The following is a 19,342-nucleotide window of genomic DNA, read 5'->3' as shown; positions in this document are numbered from 1 at the left end:
GAACAAGATAAAGTTACAAAAATTAGTATTAAATACTTAATAGAGGCTTCATTTTTCGGTTTAGAAAAGTAATTCAGTAATGGTCACAGTTCCATACAAGTCACAATATGTACACTTGTATACTCTTAAACTGCATAATGTAACTATCAGCAAGATTTAATATTCTCTAGATTTAACTATAATATGTTTTTTGGCAAGAAAATAAATATTACCTTTAGGAAAATCTTGTGGGCTGACAAGTTCTCTGAAGAAAGCTTGTGCTTCATAAGGTCTTTCATTTGGCGTCATACTTGGTTTGAACCAGAATCGCAATGCACGGGCTTCTCTTGTGTGAGTGCCCGTCGCGCCGGACACCAAATATACGTAGAATTCCAACTGGGCATGGCAAGGCTCCGACACTCCATTCTCTGAAACATGAATACATAATGCATTATCGCCAAATAGTGTACACAATGATGATTCAAAGTTGTTCATCATGAGAACATCATTAAAATCGTTCACACATACTTATGTTGTGAAAAAAAAGATAGATCTTTTAACTATATGAAAACATTTTACGAATATTAATTTTAACAAAAAATAAAATCTGGGATTTTACAAAATAGAGTGCAAGATATTTCAAGACTCAGACATTAGTAATGCTGAGTAATCATAAATGCTGTGTACATTTTTGTTTTTTTTTCCAACATAAAAAACTTAAGTTACATACAATTAATTTTCGTATCTATCAAGCTGCAAGCACATTGTACCAATAAAGAACAATGCTCATTGTCTTGCTTAGTGAGTTGATAAATTTAATGAATGATAATTTTTAATTGCCGTTGAGGAATAGTTACATTTTATGATTACTCATAAGTCTTCAGAACAATTCTTAGTACAAGTATATGCAATTCTAGACTTTATGACATATTCGTTAAGGTTGTTTTTATCTTCATTTGCATAAAACATATTTTGTGTTTATTGCTACTAAATTTATTATTGTTGTTTAATGAAAGTGGGATCGCTAGCATTGTAAATTATTGATTCTAATTAAATAGTTTCTATTTTTGAACATTGATGTTTTCTAAAACCAATGTTTATTTATTATTTTGCAGAAGCTTTGGCAACAGGAAAACCGAAAGGAAACAGTTACTTAAATAATGTAATGTGTACTAAACAGGGATATAAAAATACATTTAGAATGTATTTTAAAGCTAGCCTACAGGAAATTGCAAGGTCAAATTGTTGATAACCTTTTACATGGTAGTACTGATAATATATTATTTATGCCTACAAAGCATGAATATAGGGTCTAATGAATATAAAGCTTTTAACTTATCAACAAGGCTCGTAATATTTTATGCAAATATGCAGCTACTAGTTCTCAATCCAAAGAATTGATTTGTCAAACATTAAATTAAAAATTTAATAAATATATATAAATACAACATTTATAAAATACCTAAAAAGACATATTTTGGTTTCTCTGGATTACTTTGTTAAGAAAAGATTTAACTTTCTACCCTCAAAAAACAATAAATCTCACTTGACTTTCAAATGATCAAGGTATCCATAAAATCTTATTTATTTACCTACAGTGGGCGGGACCCAAAATTAGGTTAATGTTATTGTTTTAGTTCATGACTGGTAACGGCCGTTCCCAATATAAATTGTATCTAACTGTTGTTATGCTAACTATAAGCAGGGAGCAGAAACCATTACTTAACAAGCTGTTTCTAGGATTACATTTGAAGGGAAAGTATATTATTTACACTGGGCTTAGAACTGGTCATGAAATGAACATACCATAATTTTTTTCTTTATTGACAATGATTCCTGTGTGGTCTCCGCCGGCTACATGGATTTTATCACTGGCTTCTAGTTCCACCACTTTCCTCTCAATCACAAGGGTTGTTGAATTAGCAGTCTTGCATTTTGGTGTCATCACCACTTTTTCCTCAACTTCCGCCATTTTTTTACGAACTACAAAGAAAATAATAATATTCAAGTATCACAATGGACTGGGATTAGGTCAGCACAACCAAATTATGAACTATGACTCATTCTATCCTCCCTTCTTAAGAGCTTTCTTAATCTTTTAGAGATCGATAAATTGCCAACTATTGAGGCTATATGCGGCTTCGTCAAGAACCGAGACAGTTCTAGTACGAGCCTACGAGCTAAGTTTGTTTGATCGAACAAGGTTATCATGTTTAGATTGGTAACAAGGGAAGAGGTGGGTCAGAAAAGGCTGTGACATTGAAATTCTAATAAGCCTTCACCTGTTGATGGTTTCCTTTATTTTCTTGACTTAAAAGAACACAATAAATAACAAACTTTATAATTATAACTTCAAGATACCTTAATAATTAAGTGTAGGTCTTAAACAAACTGAAATTAATCTCACAACAATATTATTTTTGTTTTAATCGTGTACAATCACACCACCTCACGTCTCTGCGTCGACTACAGATAATAACAGAACAGAACTACAATACAAATGTTGTCAAATTGACATTCCCTGTGCACAATTCTTCTCATGTCATATTATTTAGGCGATGCTATCGATGGCGTAATTTTTTTTTAATCGACTAAAAGAAACAGTGCGACTGACCCCTTACAACCTTGTAATTGACTTTCAACAAATGACCCTTGTATAACAAACACCGATTAGGTCTCGTCATTCAACCCAGTTTGAAATATGTAACGATATATTTTTTTATGCCACACCCTTATTTAAAGTATGACCCGGCTGCTAAACTATTAATAGCTATGCAGCAATGAAAGGGGTCTGAAAATTCGAACTTTCTAAATCATTATGCTAGTTGAGTTTTACTGTTCTATAGGTCTATTTTTGCATTGCCACGTTGCTTGGGGTTACATCCATCCGGGACAGTCTTTCATTATGACCCTAATCTCACTCACTTTTCTCCTCTCTAGTTTACGAATGTGTGAGTGAGTGAGGTGAAAGGTGAAGGACAGTGACGTGCAGTGATGGACTGACCGAGTTTAATAACTAAATTCTATTTACTATTTCACTGTTTTAATTTAGATTTTTACCAAGTAAAAAGAGTTTGAGTTCTATTTTCTATCGATAAGAGTTACTTGTAAATAAAATGCATTTCAAAGTGTGTTTTATACTTTTTCTTTTTTCATTCATAAAAGCAAGCAGCGAAACTTTACAAAGTGTTAGTGATGATGATCTCCTTGAATTAATTAGAGAAAAAGAAAAGCTTATTGTCTTATTTAGTAAGTAATTGCATATTTATGCATAGAAACTTGATTTTCTTATGAAGAAATTGTAAAGTTATTCACAACCAGAATGTGCGGTGATTGTAATCTTTGCCGGTATTTTTTGTCCATACTACAGCGTCCTTCGCTAACACAACTCATAAGTCTACTTTATAATCACTACTATTTTACTTTATAGTCACATCCTTTGTCTTCATCTCGAATCAGAATTTTTAGGTCCTATGGTTTTGTTAAATGAACCACAAAGCGTAATGATCCCAATTCCTATAATAGCTGTTCTTTGTTATTAATCAGTGTTTGTTAGTATCACACAGCTTGGTCCTAACTAGCAGAGACTTACTTGACTACACCACAAGTCAGAGTCATAAAATGTATTTAATTTACTACACCAATGCATAATGTACCAAATATGTTGTTTAAAATTTTATATTGACTTTTTCAGGCAAACCCAACTGTGATAAATGTGTGGAGTTCGAAACTCACATAGAGAGTCTACAGGATGATTTTAAGAAGCATTTGAATGCTGTTAGTGTGAAAGCAATAAACAGCCACTTGAGCAGGCTGTATAACCCAGCCAAGGATCCCGCACTTGTCTTCTTTAGACATGGTGTACCTTTACTCTTTAATGGTAAGACTGTTTATGTATTTCTACAATTCTCTTCTATATTTGAACTTAGAAACTTGTGAACCGCAGTCCAACAGCTATCTTTCGAACTACAAACCTACTTTGGGATTTTTGATAATTAATTTTGATTAGATAAGTTAAAGATATTTTGACACAAAAACTCCAATATCAACAACAACTTTATACAAAGCAAAATTTTTCAGGGGAACCTGATGAAAATGAAATATACGGGTTCTTTGAGAAGAACCAGGCGCCTTCAGTTAAAGAGCTCACTGATAAAATATTTGAGCATTTGACTCAGGCAGCTACTGGTGCAACCACTGGTGATTGGTTTGTCATGTTGTAAGTATTTCAGTTTGTATTTTATATCATCATCATCATCATCTCAGCCATAAGACGTCCACTGCTAAACATAGGCCTCCCCCTTAGATCTCCACAGGCAGGCCATATTGCTTGCAGAGCAGGTGGCCTATGGAGCCGAAAAGTGCTGGAGTGGAGACCACGGACTAGCAAGCGCAGTGTATTTTATATAATTTAGACTAATAATAGTCCTTAATCTGAAAATTTCTTGGACTATTATCTCACTACTATTATCATTAAGTACTTCAGTCATACGATATCCACTGCTGCATAGGTCTGCCCTTTGATTTCTGAAAGGACTATAACTTAAAACAAGTGCTAGTTTAACAAATGTTAATTTTAAAACTTGGAAAATTTTGAAACTCATTCTATAAATCTTCATTCTATTTCTAGCTATGGAGCATCCTGTGTGGAGTGTCAGAGGTTGCATGCAGTATGGGAGAGTGTGGGAGCCACATTGAAGGGCCGCATCAACGTTGCACGAATGGATGCCAACCTGGCAGGTCTCAACACAGCTAAGAGGTTCAATGTCAACAAACTGCCTAGTTTCCTCTTGTAAGTTATTTAATAATCTTATACGAATTTATAAAATTATTAATATTTTAAGTATGAATTTATAAAGATGTATTTTATGTGTCATTTTGTACATATTTTTAAAATAAATTTTGTGCATTTTTATTAATCCCTTATCACTTTTCTCAGCTTCCGTCTTGGAAAGGTGTACAGATTTGATTTGCCTAAGAAAGATGTGAAATCTTTTGTTACTTTTGCTCAAGACTGGTATAAGAACTCTAAAGGAGAAACTGTGCCCCTGCTGGCGTCACCTTTGTAAGTAATTTACCATTTTAATTATTGATGGAATAGTGATCAATTTGAATTTCCCCATAAATAAATTAATTTCCTTCATTACAGCGATGAACTGGTAGACTGGTGTGTCCAAATGATTAAAGTAAGCATAGCTTTTGCTCTAGAAATACTCTCTGAACACCCTTGGATATGGCAAATCGGGGTTGCAGGATTTGGATTAGTAGCTATAACTGCAGCAATAGCACTTTTCAAAGCAGGAAAATCAAGACCTGCCAAGGATCCGAAAAAAGACAAGAAGAGTAAATAATCTTGTTATTTTTATATTCTATAAAAACTATTTTTTATGCATTTAATATTTTATTTATAGTTATCGTTTATTTTTATAGAATTTGCATTTACTTAATTTGTGTTGTGAATAAGTAACTTGGTGATAAAGGGTCTGAATCCAAAAGTGTAACTTTTGTTGCTGTTTGGATTTATAATTCAGTACTATTGCATATATTTTATTTACTATGTATATTGTAGACAAGGACATTAAAATACACATGAAGAAACCTTGAAAATGTGTTTTAATTAAATAATATAATCAAAGGTAGAAAAGAAAATAAACATGTTAAGTCCAACACTTTTAATATGTGCATTTTTCTTAATAAATAAATAAATAGCAAAAGCCACATACAACACTCATGTTACATCATAAATTAATTCATACTTTTACTAATTATTATCTGATAAACACCCAACATACCAAATATTGCAACATTTCGTCTATATTAATATTGTACATGTTGAAGGCGCGATGTCTAGATGGGCTACATTTTTATGCAATATGTGGCTGCACAGTGGCCACTAGCCAGCAACATTGCAAGCAATACCAGCCAGACTGCAATATTGCAGTAATGCCCTGGTAATATTTGTCAAACATTTCCAGGATGGCAATACATATATGGATAAATTTGTGTAGCTCGTTTAAGAGTCTGCATCTACCATATTACAGGACATGCCTCAGCCATAGCTTGCGCGGACGTGAATGTGCATAAAACATTTTTGCCAAGATTGCATGGCCCTTTTAGACGCGCATAAGCATTTGATCTAGTTGTGATTATTTTGCTCTTGTGATGGCATTCTATCATAAATATCCTAATTTTAAAAAGTAGTCATAGATTGCTGGCATTGCTTTAATTTCCATCCATATAATTTAAAAAAATAAATGAAAATTAGTATTCTGTAAAAAACCTAACTACCCTATAAAATTATACAGCCAGTGACGCTAGAAAACAAGCTGTTTTCCCGCGGTTTTACCCGCGTCCCGATGTAACTATTTCCCATACTCAGACAAAAGATAATTGTACGTTACTCTCGAGGTAGTCTACCTTCCCAACAGTGAATGAACTTTTCCAATTGGTCCAGTAGTTTCGGAACTTTAGGGTATATGCAAATAAATAAATGTTTTCCCGTTATTATATTACTATAGATAAGTGTAGTATTTGACAAATCATGTCAGCAGTGCAAGAAGCATCATGTTTTTTCTTTTAAGCAAAATCGTGCATTAACATTATTTAGAAATAAATTATTGCCTTGAAAAAAAATGCAGGTTTCATCAGTATTATTAAAATAGGTACTCAGGATTAAAATGATTAACAATCACAGAATATCAATTTGAAGCATAATAAAATGAGTATAATATATTTCGGACATAAATTAAAATAATTGACTTTGTTTGGGTATATACTAAACCAACCCAACATAAAACTTATACACAGTGACTAAACATAAGTTGTTTGTTTGTGTACAGCAAAAACTAAACTCTTAACTTAGTTGTCCTAAGTATTGCACTATTTCAAGAGCTTACGGTTATTTTTATTAGTCAAGGAAGAGATCAGAAATAAAAATTATGTTAATCTTAATTAATGGTCCACATTAATATCTCTAATTTTGTATGTAATTTCTCTGTTATCTTTACATTGAAAATAAGTTATGTTTGTCATAATAATATGTAACTAACTACATAAAAAAAAAAAACCTCAATCCATCAAAAAATCTAAGTTGTTGACTTAGATTATTATGTAAGCTCGTGTTATTAGCAAATAACATAATAATTATGTTGTGTATTATTTAAGTATCACCTTTAAATTCATTATTGTCACTCTGTCTCATGTGCTACCTAGAATATTTTGTGGTATTAAATAATTAAGTGATCTGAATAACACTAGCATTATTAGCTGGTGGGTCAAATTTAATTTAAACATTGTCAACATTAATATTTATTCTAAATACTGAAGCAGGATCAGCCAGAGCCATTCTAACCGCATTTTCAAACCTCTTAAAAATTTCAGAAAACTCCATTATGTTTTCCGGTTTTGACTCTATCCACATTTTATCAAATTCGTAAAATAAGTAACAATAAAATTTGTGGAATAGGTTCACATTAGGTAAATATTGCTTCGCATTAAACATATAAGTTTTAGCAGAACCATCTTTTAGTAAAAAATATGCCATAGATGTGATATTAATACCTACTATAGCATAGGTGTAGCCATATTTGGGATGCAGTGAGTGACTTAACACATGGCTTGATATTTGAGGATACTCCATAGCAAAATATAGAAGATTATCCAGTCCAAGGATGCCCATTCCACGGAAATCTGTTTTTGGATCATCACCCTGCAATTAAAATATTTATTAATATAATGAGTTTAGTATTAGTTATTTTGTATTATCATTAGCTAATTGAAAATTGCACAGGATTATTAAATACATGTACAACTTGTTAGATTAGATATAATATCTATTTAAACACTGCTTCACCTGCATCCCGAGGAAACTTCTTACTGTACCGGGATAAACTATAACCTATGTCACTTCTTTTGGAGTTCTTCTTATTATATTAGTTGCCTATAAACTTACTTGGAATCCTATGTATTGCCATTGCTTTGTCACCCTTGCGTCAAGGGTAACATGGGGCACTAGAAGGGACCACAATTTAAGCAATTTATTCTCATGCTCATCATTGTTGCTGTCAAACTGTGTCTGTCGTAGCCTTTCGACGTCGTCTACCAAACATTTATAGCTCCAGATTTGTTCTAAGCATCGTCGGAAAGATACTACAAAAGGCCCATGTAGTTTTGGATTTATTTTCTTTACCCTGACAATGATATTAATTGACGGGTCTAAGATTTCACGAAAATTACGAGCAACAAATCTCCTTTCACGCACAACAGTGTCTAAAAACGTTACGACCTCTTGCACATCTCGGGTACGAGATAGCATCAATGATTTCTCCACATTTCGCGTTCTTTCAGCCCCAGGTTTATCACCGTAACAAATTCTCTGTAGCTCACACAACTTCGTAGTTTTTCTGAGGAACCATTTGATGAAAGGTCGCAGGTACCACTGTAGAACCGACCATAAGTGAAACATTATCATTTCTTCGAATATATAGAGTACGTTGTCACTATATACATCAGTTTTATTAATGAAATAAAATTGTTTTTTATTTCGGTTCAGTTTCACATCGGTTGTCATGACCACATTTTTTTTTAATAATACGGTGTAGTGATGTGCCTTTCAATCAAGATTTTAACAAACGTCAAAATTTTCATTAATATCATTAATATAATAATAAAAAAAAAAACAATTTATTACTTTTATAAAGTTGGTCCTCTACTTTCCAAATCAGTTAATATATTAACCGTCAAATCCGTAGCGGACCCCAATCGGGGTCTAAACATCAATGTCACCGTAAGCTCGGTTTAGACCCCAATTGGGGGTCTGCGAATCAGTCATACACTTTCCTAATTATTTACGCTCATATTTATTTTCTTTCCAATCAAACCACATTTGTGAGTACTAAATAAAATAACTAAATAAATTTAAATTATTTTTACGCATTCAAACCTTTCATATTTAGCATCCCGTTAGAAATATACCTTTTTAAAATCCAATCGTAATTACCGGGAATTCTGATCGAACTCGCCATGTTTGTTTACATTAGTTGTTTTTTTAAATTTGAAGACGCATAGACAAGATTGCGACGGTGATAGAAGTTTTGCATCGAATGATCCGATTCGTTAAAATAAAGAATCGATTTAATAATTTTATATTATAATATTACTAAATTGCACTTTTGTATAGGTACTTACCATAATCTGAAAATAAATTAGGAAAAGTAAAATGACTTAATTTATTTTGAAAAAAATGCTAGAAAATCAGTGGTAGAAAATACGTTGTAGCCGGAATAAAAAAAATCTTCGGTTTTTAGGGTTTCTGAAGACGGCAAATGAAGACTTATTTATTTCTTCGGGTGTTTTATGTGCAGGATTCCTGTAGACCTGCCAAACTTAATGGCGATTCGTTACTTCCAACTTTTAACTGAGCGGCAAAGCTATTTGACGAGAGCCGTAGTTAGGTGTAGTTATCGCAAAATTTTATGACGATTTCATTGTTTGAAAGGGCAAATAGTTCGCTGTTCATCGAAAGCTGGTCCAAGATGTAAAGATGGCCGCCGCCGACTTATTTTTAACCGACTTCCCAAAAAGCGTAGGTTCTCAATTCGACCGTTTTTTTTTGTATGTTTGTTACGCGATTACTCAGCCATTTATTTATCGATTTTAATGATTCTTTTTTTGTTTGATAGCGTATACTTCCGAGGTGGTCCCGTTATCATCAGGTCAGGATCTGATGATGGAACCTTGAGAAATCGAGGGCGACTTTCGAAAGTTGCAGAAATTCATAGGTTGAAATCTTATCACTCAGGTGTTTGCCTGGTAGCACTATTCAACAGTGAAGTTTTTGAGCTGAACTGATGATGGAGACCAGTGAAGTTCGAGGGAACTCGACAACTGAATATTTAAACTTTCTCGTGTTTATGCTTATATTATTCGTATTTACGAGGCCTCTGCAACAGTGAAGGAGATGGAGACGAGAGAAGTTCGGTTGTCGAGATCCCTCGCCCTTCTCTGGTCTCCATCATCAGGACAGCTCCAAACCTTTACTGTTTCATAGTGTTATCAGACATACATCTGAGTGTCAAGTTATAACCTTATCTATGCTTACAATTTTCGAGAGTTGCCCTCGATTTCTCAAGGTTTCCATCATCAGATCCTGGACCTAATAACAAATATGGGGAATATACCCTTTCGACCAAAAACAAACATCCAAATTGAGAACCACCTCCTTTTTGGGATTCGGTTATAAATATTTGGTGACTTTAAAATCAATCAATTATTATTATTGTTTCTCATCACCAAATAAGTACATTACTTTGGTAGTTACAAATCGCATTATATTTCAGAACAACAGGCTTACCCTCTTCATCATCATCATCATCATCAGCCTATCGCAGTCCACTGCTGGACATAGGCCTCTCCAAGTGCACGCCACTGAGATCGATTGAAGTAGGCTAAATACCTCTATGAGCAGGCTTACCCTCCGCCGAAACAAAAATCTTAGAATTGTTGAGAAATAATATAAGAATAAATTAAAATTCCGTAATAGGTAATAAAAATTCAATTAAAGTTAAAAATTATTACGAATGACGCAACACCAAAATAAATAATACATATAAAAATTTAATGCTAAAAACTTTCATAAAACTTAAATATCTTTTTTCTTAACAACAAAAACAAATTGAACCTATAATTTAAAATTAATAAATAAAATTGAAATAAGTTGCTATTAAAAAAAATATATAAAATTGGTATTCGATTATTTATAATAAATATCCGATTTAGGTATCGAATGCACACCGATGATTGAAAAAAAAAATAAAACTCTATTCCAAACTCTACTTGTCTGTGACTTTGATCTTGTAAATATTGTTCATTTTTATTGTGTATTTTATGTGCTGATTTTTAGTTATTGAACATAAATAAGTGCACGAAATGTATTGCAATGGATTGAAAATGTTATAAATATGACTTTTGTGTTGTGTTTGAGAAAGTGATGCGATTATTTATTGGTAAGTTTTCACCAAATTTGAAATGCCTAACTTTTCGATAGACTTAAAAACACCGTAATTATTATATTTTTCTGAATTAACTGACCCCATTTGACCTTTGCACGTTGTTGTCAAATAAGTGAGCTCTAAAGTTATAGGTAAAATACTTCTAATCAGGCATTACGGACTTAGAATTCATGTGTTGAAAGTTAGTACAAATTTTTGACTTCCATGTCGCGATTCAAAATATCCCGCCGAATCAACGGTATAGTCATATGTCAAAATCTTGTCGAGCAGAGGGGTTAAAATAAAACCATATTTACAATTCTAATAAAAATAATCGACTAAAACATTACATTTTCTTGGAGCTTCGCTAGTTCCATAAACTAATAAAATCAGACAGCCATTCGGCGGGAGTTCAAATTCTTGAGAAGTGATTTTGTCTAGATTCAAGCTTTTCTCTTGCATTTTTTTGTGTTGAAATTATGTATTATGAAGGTAAGAATTTATTATTCATTGTGCAGACAACTATCTCATTGAAGTCCGTATTGCTTCTTCTAGCCCTTTTTTTTTCTCGGAAATATTTTTGTGTTCCGCTTCCTTACCGCTTTTTAACCGACTTCCTTTAGGAAGAAAGATTATAGTTTAATAAAAATTAGCCAATACTTATATATTTTTTTAGCTAAATAGTGCATTCCTCTTTGTATTGTTTTAGCATTATTTTAAAAAATAAGCAAATATTTGTTCGAATGAATTTATAACATTAGAAAAGGGCTTTCTTGCTGTTCAATAAGTTTTTGTCCTGAGATTAGTACCTACACTTAACTGTTGAAATTTGTAAATCTTCGTCCGGAAGTGTTTTTGTAAGTAGGTAATTTATTTGGGAATTGCTGAAAAATAAATAAAAGTGGTAAATCGAATTTGTGTTTTTATTTGATGAAAATTGTAATTCATAAATTTTACATTAAAATTATTTACAATGCCATAATACAATACGAACGGGCGGTCAGCGGGCTGACATTATAGTATTTACAAAAGCAAACGGTGTTTATTGACTCAGCAAATATCTAGTGGCATAACAAAACAGTTTGTACCTAATTAAGGACTTATATACCATAACCCAAACAGCAGTAGGTCGGCTTTAAATACAAACAATTGTGAGGCATAGGTATAGGTGGCAGGTACAAATATATTCTAAATGTATCTAGGTACAAGTGCCTAAACATTGTATTTAGCTCCTTATTAACAATCTAATTGCAGGCACAAATAATGGGTACTTTATTGTGAATTTGTAACATTTTCAATAAAAATTATTCATATTATATAACTATTGAAGGAGATACATTGCATTGAACATAAGAAAAATAACGAATTTATTATGCTATAATGTTAGTTAATTTCTATTTTATATAATTTCCCTGATTGCTTTGATACTAAATACCAACTATTCCAAGCAAAATTGGGTAACTTGTTTTATAGTTTCAGTGTCAAAGTAGGTACTTTAATAAACGCAGTATTTTTAATGTTTTTTCTTTTTCAGATTCTATGGTCATTGAACATTAAACCCAAAAACAGTCAAAAATGGCAATCAGGCAACAATTAGGTATCAGCTGTACTTACTATTCTACATTTTTGGTAAAATTCTGCTAAGAAATAAAAAGGTAGGTAAACGGTTTCGTGGGGCACATTCATGAATATTGAAAAAAAATTTGTTTATTGCAAATTTTAAGTTAAGGCCAAATGTAAAGTCGCTTTAATTCGCTACAGTTATGTTTGATGTTCGGTACCTGCTTAGGTTCTTATTCCAAGAAAAAGGAAACCAATTGTTTCTACAGGTACTAGTTATTTTCTTCCGTCATTTTTTTTTTAAACTAAAATTAATAGGTTGAAAAATCTAACCTCTGATATTTAAACCGACGTGATCTTAAAAAAGGCCGGTGTATTTTTAGATAAAATATTATCATCAGAAAAGGATTGAAGAAATTTAGAAATTATTTTGGTCCCGGGATCGTACTCAATCAAAGGTGTGGAAAAGTCTGGTATTTAGGTTGCTACTGAAGGTTCTATTTGCTTATACCTATAAACTAACTCTTGGTTCAAGAGGATCTTTCAGAAACTCAAAATGATTCAGGAAATTGTAATCTCAAATTGGTAGGCAATTATGGTACATATCTTATGTCACTTTCATATAATATTAACATTTGGGTAGGTATTCGCCTACCTACCACTCGTTAAGTGTCGCGTCTAAACACTACCTAAGCTTGTACGTTTTAGTGCAATGGCGAACTTGACTTATAAAGAATATGATGTTGGGCTAATTAAATTGAGACTATTTGTCATCCTTTTATAGATGGTCTTTTTCTACTTCAAAAGGTTATCCTTATATCCAAAGCAACTAATGCCAGTTGCTTTTTTCAAAAGTCAATTTTATTGTAGGTAGGTTTAACACGTCACGGCTTGAAATAATACAGAATCAATTATTACGATTAGGTACAATATTATTTATAAACAATGAATAACAATATTTTTAATACAGAAGAGTTTCATTGTTATTAGTTAGGTATCTCACTAGTGTCTTTTCATGCATCAAATGTTGACAATCAATTCTTAATCTCTATACTAATTAAAATTAAGCTATACAATATATCTACAAATATATATAGGTATTAAGATGCAAAAACCAGCAACGGAATGTGCTAGGGTTTTCCATATTTGCTAGTAGGTACTTCTATAATTTGCAAATTATTATTTTGAACACTTTCTAAGTCATTAAATTATTTGCAATTAGGTAAGTGTGTCTTAACTTTAATGATTCAAAATTCTCTTATTTTTTTATCATTTGTACGTTTTAAATATGGAGGTTATTACCTAATTATAATTGTACCTATTATTAAAATGTATTGTTCAATTTATATTTATTTAACCCATTTTATGTAATCAAAGAAAAGTAACGACTTTATTTAAAACATAACGAAGGACTTTGTCGATGGTGAACATCGATTCTACTGAGGAAATCAGGATAATGGGAAATTGCTTAAAGTCTGTTACAGCGACTGTGTTATGCACCAATTACAATCGGTTCTACCTTCGTGTAGGTACGTGAATTATATGAATACTTACTTGAATCAGAAGTTAAATATTTTTACTTATTTTAAAAACAAGTAATCTTAGACAGTTTAAGACACTTTAAGATAAGATAAGAAGAAGATAAGAAGATAAGAACTTCAAGTAAAATTTTTGTGATTGAGTTAATCGCGTATTTCGTCCTTAACACAGTAGCTGGTGTAGTACCGTAGCTTGTTTCAAAATTTACCTCCCCTAGAAACGTTCTCACGTGGTTTGGTAACTACGTAGCTTTTGCACTTAAATCTTAAATGGGCAACCAACCTTCTTATAAGCTTTTCTGAAGAATCTACTCATCTTATTGTTTTTATGGTACAGCATATTATATTGTACATAAGTCCCTATATATTAATTAAAGTTGCTTAATTAATACCTATAATTAAGCGGCTTTATTAGCCTAATCTCTCATTTCCAGCGAAGCATTGTAGGTTATAATTTTTCTAGTTGTGAGGTCCAGTTTTCACTGACAAAAATGACTAGAAAAATGTGAACAAGATATATCATAGAAAAATAAACGTTCATAAATACTTATTACCATATTTTATTAATTTAAACAGGAGGTGTAGAAACTTATTTTAGAAAGTACTTAACAATACCAGATGTCTCTCGATTTTTATTTAACATAATCTAGATATAAATCGAAATAATTTATTAACATTTTATATTATTCATAGACAACAATAACAACTCATTAGAACAAGAGATTTTCCAAATAGATACACCTGTTGGCAATTATCTCTCCCTTAACATAAAATTTATAGAGAACAACAGCTTAAATGTAGAACAATAAGGAGTAATTTAGACTCGATAAATAAAATTAACAGTTCATATTTTGGACTCAGCCCAAATAATCAGTGATAAAAATTAACAAGATTTAATTTACAAACAAGCACCAAAGTAGGGAATACAAAGGTTGTGATCATAAGCATAGTTTAATGGAGGGAAGCGAGTAGTGCACCATAAATACAAAATATAAAAGTGGTTCAGTTCCAAGTAGTTCAAGATCCGTAATTAATTTTCCAAATAATTGTGATCAGCAATTTATAAAGATTGGCAGAACTTTTTCAAAACGGAACTGAGCTTAACAATATAAATAAACAATACCTACCCATATAAAATGTATAACTTATACATGTATACATATGTAAAGGCAGCATAGAATATATAATATTTTATCAACAGGATAGCACAATATTATAGGTACAAGGTTGAATCTTATAAAGCGAATGATATGTAACTTTTATCTTACATTTTAAATAGTACCTATAAAAACGTAGCGAATTTAAAATAGTATCACTTTGTATCTATCCAAATATTAAGGGAATGGTCTCATTGTATTTAAACATTCATTGAATTTTAATGTACCTATTTTTAACGTAAGAAAACAGCTATAATTGATATATTATGCATTATTATCCTCAAAGAGATCAGTAGCAAAATATTGTGTAAAAATTAAAACATAGGTTGCTGTGTTAAGCGGTGATAACGTTTTACATTAGATAGGTAAGTGTGAGACTTGTAGAATATACGCAGGATAACTGTGCTTGCAAGAAGTTGACTGTATTTCTTAAGTCGTAAATTAGGTATTATGTGTCTAAGTTTACACTTTGGTACTTATAGGTACATAAGGCATCCAAGCTTTTATTTTTAATATACAATTATGGACACCTCGCGTATTCAAATAGAAAATTATCGATGCAATTTTACGCACAGCCAAAAGCGTTGTTTTTTATTTCTGCAGGTACTCAGCATTTGACCACCCGTTACAATGAATTTAAACAGAATTAAATTAGAACATTATAATTAATTAATTCAATCAGGCATCCCTACGTTTTTCATATAATTGGATTTCAAAGCACAGCCAAAACGCTTTTTCTTATAATTTATTGTTTTATAATAATTTAGATATAAAATCTAATTTTCAAAACAGTTGACTCTTTGGTCCACTTCTTAACAAGCAAAAGGCATAATATCAATGGTGTTCAGTGAATAACTTTATGTTTTTGAAACGTACCTATGTCCCGCCGCCGTGTGTAAACTTGAACAGGCAGAAGTGTGCCTATCGACCACTTGCATTTATGTCCCATAATGGCGGCGAGTATTTTGCCTAACAGTGACATTTTCCGGTGATGTCAAAAATTAAATGAATTATCGTACATAATATTTTTTTTTGTCGATATCAACAGACAGGTAGGTAGGTATTCGAATCAATCAAACGCACATCCTACAGACATATGGAAACTAAAGCGCATTGCGGTTTGGACAAAAGTTTGTTAATATAAATTACCTAAATATTAACGGCTTCTAGCATTTGTGGACACTACGTATAACTAGAGTGTGATGATAGAGGACAATATTATAATAATATTACAAATATCTTAACGTGGTGAAGTTATCTACTTACGCAACAAATAGGGTGACGGTATGGTCTCACAGCACAATATTCACGATACTTATACAAGAGTATCGGTTACAATATTCATTAGGTTAGTATACCTTACGTATTGATAGGTGTAATTTATTTTCAATATTATTTACAGCCAGTATTATATTCATCAATTTCTGTATTAACCACTAATATTATATCAGGCAAAAATAACTCTTTGACATGTAGAAGGCATGTTCATGGTACAATATCAACACAATCGGTATACTCCATCGTACGTCTCTGGAATAGCGTGAACTCATTTGGTATTTAAATATTATGTATTAGAATTTAAAGATAATAATGACTTGAGCTTCATCTATGCATCTACAGCTATTTTTTACATTACTCCGAATTATATTATTTAGAAACTTAATCATTTTATTTGAAATGTTACGACGATATATAGCCTACGTCTCACCATTACAAAGCAAATATCATTATAATTATCACAACATATGTAGGTGTTGGTTTGGACAAACTAATCTATGGTGATTATCATCTAATAATAAATATAAAAAGTAATCATGTCTTTTGCTATCTTACTAGTAATATAACTTAAAAGCAATAAAATACGCTAGGTCTGTCTTTAGGTTTGAAATAGATTTCTTTACTTCTCCGCATCGAAGGCAGCGCTCGGCATAATAAACTCCGCCGTTCGACAATCTAGACGATCTCTCTAAATTCATACAAAATCCGATGTGATCACGTTGATACGAGAATGTTCATACAATTACATAATTTGATCCCTCTTTATCCTATCATAAGTTTCGTGTATTCACAAGAAAGTATTTCTTACGCGTAGATATACATTATAAACGTCCGTCTATGAACATGTAGAAAACTATTTCAAAACCTGTAGAAAAATCGCACACATCTTTCAATTTATTGACGTTAAATTATGGAAAGCTGCGACGTTAGCTTTCTGCTTCAAGTCTCTTAAACTATAATTATCTTAACAGTACGATCACTATAAACGGGTATAATCACAATTCTTATCGACCGTTGACAATCATCAAATATGTATTGTAATAGAGTGAGTAGCGTAATCTCATACATATTTGTGACGCAGTAAAAGAATAGTAGAAAAACACAGTAAATGTCCGTTCACACGAAGCGGCCAGCGACAGCGGTAAGTGAAGGCAGCATTAAGAGAACGCCTTATAGTGAATGAAGAAGAAGATGAGAAACACGGCGTAGGCAGTGGGGAACGTGATCCGTGCGATCACGTCAATCGTCTTCGCCACGCGGATCGGGTGCGGTGGTTCTTTTTTGCGAACCTGGACGAAACATGGCTGAAAGAAATTATTATGCAAATGAATGATGATACTGTAAGCCGCTACGGTGTATAACAGGCTTATGGAACCGTGAATCTGTGTCACTGTTGTTTACGTATCCAAACCTAAGGCAGGTGAAGAATTTTTTCAATAAATCTGAAGTTGCTACCATGTAAGAATCTACTGCAAGATCTACGCAATAGCGTGAAAATAAAATAAGCCTGTTCGACGCATTATGGTGATGAAGCTGAAAATCGTTGAATGCACGTAAGTGAAGTGCAATACCTATAATTTAATCCATGAAATCAGATGGTAATGTAGGGTCATTCGCAAAATATTTATAAAGTTATGTTAGCGGTTGAGAGAGAGAGGAGGGACAGTTACCTCCGAGACGCCGCCATTATTGGCGGTGTGCGTGCAGGCGCCGGGACCCGTGCACGCTGTACAAGACACTAGGTCCGCTCCTCCTGTAGACTCACGCTTTTTATCACCCTGCAACACCAGTAGATTTATTCCTTTTATTTTACTTGATCAAATGTTCTTGAGACAGACATGTTTACTAAGTAGGTACTATCTATTTTTTTAATAGGTGTTACTAATTGAATTGAACAATACATGAAATAAAATATAATTATATTTTTATTATTATATTAATACTAAATAATTAATTATTTAAATCACTACGAGTACGTCTTAGTGAAATGGTCACCAAGTAAAAAAGCACAATCGGATTAATACGTGTCAGATTAACTAAATAACTATATAACTAGAACGAATATGCTTAGTTATGTAACTAATCTAGGAATCTAGGTTATGTTCCTATGACTGTACACAGTTTCGAATAAGTACTCAAATGTGTGTCCAAGAGGCATTTGAGTACCTACTTCTCACTACGTAGGAATATGTTCAAATAGTTAAGTTGGGGTTTGAAGCTGACATGATCGTATACTTACAGGCTGTAGCGTTCCGAAGCAGCGTTAAAGAAAATAATGCGTTAGTTTTCATGATATCAGTCTCAGAAGTAATGATGCTGGTGATGTGGGGCTAACTATTGTCATTCTCAGTGACGTCACTTACAGCGCTGCTACTCTCCACTTGAGGCTCTTGTCTGGCCCATTGGAGGAAAGCCATCGCCTCCTACGTAAATGTATACCAGTGTTTAGCCGAAGCATGACTTTGTATAGTACAAACGTACCGCGAAGCTGCAGAACCTAATTTTGAGGTTTGTACAAGCGTATTGATCAATGTGTAAGAAGTAACTAGAAGCGTTCTATTGATTATTATCAAAAGTAACATATTTCACATTATCGAATCAGTACAAGTAAAGTTAAAATACCCTGGTGTAGTAGGGTTAAGTGATAAAATAATTTTGTTTGATCAAAATTGAAGTATCAACATTGTCAAAGTATTTGTATGGGGTTAAGAGGAAGGTTTAGGAAGACGTGCATGCATTAATATCCTAGGATTTAAAGGGAAAAAAGATATAACAATTTTGGAAGAGGAATTAAAATAAATAAAATTGTAAGAAAAATGGGTGTCAAATCTACTGAAGCTTG

At 32.4% G+C, this 19,342-nt stretch overlaps 4 protein-coding genes across 48 annotated transcripts in view; 1 reads left to right on the top strand and 3 right to left on the bottom strand.

The window, feature by feature from the left end:
• LOC124632114 overlaps positions 1 to 2,459 on the bottom strand; it is a 41,435-nt gene extending 38,976 nt beyond the window's left edge. For 2 of the 3 annotated variants that reach the window (XM_047166780.1, XM_047166782.1), the window contains exons 1-3: positions 2,262 to 2,448; positions 1,786 to 1,962; positions 213 to 407 (exon numbers count right to left, since the gene is read on the bottom strand). In XM_047166780.1, the coding sequence (XP_047022736.1) occupies positions 213 to 407; positions 1,786 to 1,951 (361 nt within the window). In that variant the 5' untranslated portion in view covers positions 1,952 to 1,962; positions 2,262 to 2,448. Of the gene's footprint in view, positions 1 to 212; positions 408 to 1,785; positions 1,963 to 2,261 lie in introns of all 3 variants that reach the window. The other variant, XM_047166781.1, reaches the window with a different exon arrangement.
• Positions 2,460 to 2,888: 429 nt separating this feature from the next.
• LOC124631842 (thioredoxin domain-containing protein) lies at positions 2,889 to 5,586 on the top strand. The gene is made up of 6 exons (XM_047166471.1): positions 2,889 to 3,228; positions 3,674 to 3,859; positions 4,060 to 4,198; positions 4,610 to 4,771; positions 4,919 to 5,044; positions 5,129 to 5,586. The coding sequence occupies exons 1-6, from the start codon at positions 3,096 to 3,098 to the stop codon at positions 5,328 to 5,330; spliced, it is 948 nt and encodes a 315-aa protein (XP_047022427.1). The 5' UTR covers positions 2,889 to 3,095; the 3' UTR covers positions 5,331 to 5,586.
• Positions 5,587 to 5,636: 50 nt separating this feature from the next.
• Positions 5,637 to 8,576, bottom strand: LOC124631841 (ELMO domain-containing protein 2). The gene is made up of 2 exons (XM_047166470.1): positions 7,931 to 8,576; positions 5,637 to 7,687 (listed from the first exon to the last, which is right to left on the bottom strand). The coding sequence occupies exons 1-2, from the start codon at positions 8,546 to 8,548 to the stop codon at positions 7,265 to 7,267; spliced, it is 1,041 nt and encodes a 346-aa protein (XP_047022426.1). The 5' UTR covers positions 8,549 to 8,576; the 3' UTR covers positions 5,637 to 7,264.
• Positions 8,577 to 11,876: 3,300 nt separating this feature from the next.
• LOC124631596 (glutamate-gated chloride channel) overlaps positions 11,877 to 19,342 on the bottom strand; it is a 94,213-nt gene continuing 86,747 nt past the window's right edge. For 20 of the 43 annotated variants that reach the window (XM_047166039.1, XM_047166042.1, XM_047166041.1 and 17 more), the window contains 3 exons: positions 18,864 to 18,923; positions 18,171 to 18,278; positions 11,877 to 17,804 (listed from right to left, as the gene is read on the bottom strand). In XM_047166039.1, coding sequence (XP_047021995.1) covers positions 17,658 to 17,804; positions 18,171 to 18,278; positions 18,864 to 18,923 — 315 coding nt within the window. In that variant the 3' untranslated portion in view covers positions 11,877 to 17,657. Of the gene's footprint in view, positions 17,805 to 18,170; positions 18,279 to 18,739; positions 18,743 to 18,863; positions 18,924 to 19,342 lie in introns of all 43 variants that reach the window. The other 23 variants (XM_047166040.1, XM_047166080.1, XM_047166076.1 and 20 more) reach the window with 4 other exon arrangements.

Source organism: Helicoverpa zea, chromosome 7 (genome assembly GCF_022581195.2).
Source record: "Helicoverpa zea isolate HzStark_Cry1AcR chromosome 7, ilHelZeax1.1, whole genome shotgun sequence".
NCBI classification, from domain to species: domain Eukaryota; kingdom Metazoa; phylum Arthropoda; class Insecta; order Lepidoptera; family Noctuidae; genus Helicoverpa; species Helicoverpa zea.
This window is presented reverse-complemented; position numbering and strand designations above follow the sequence as displayed.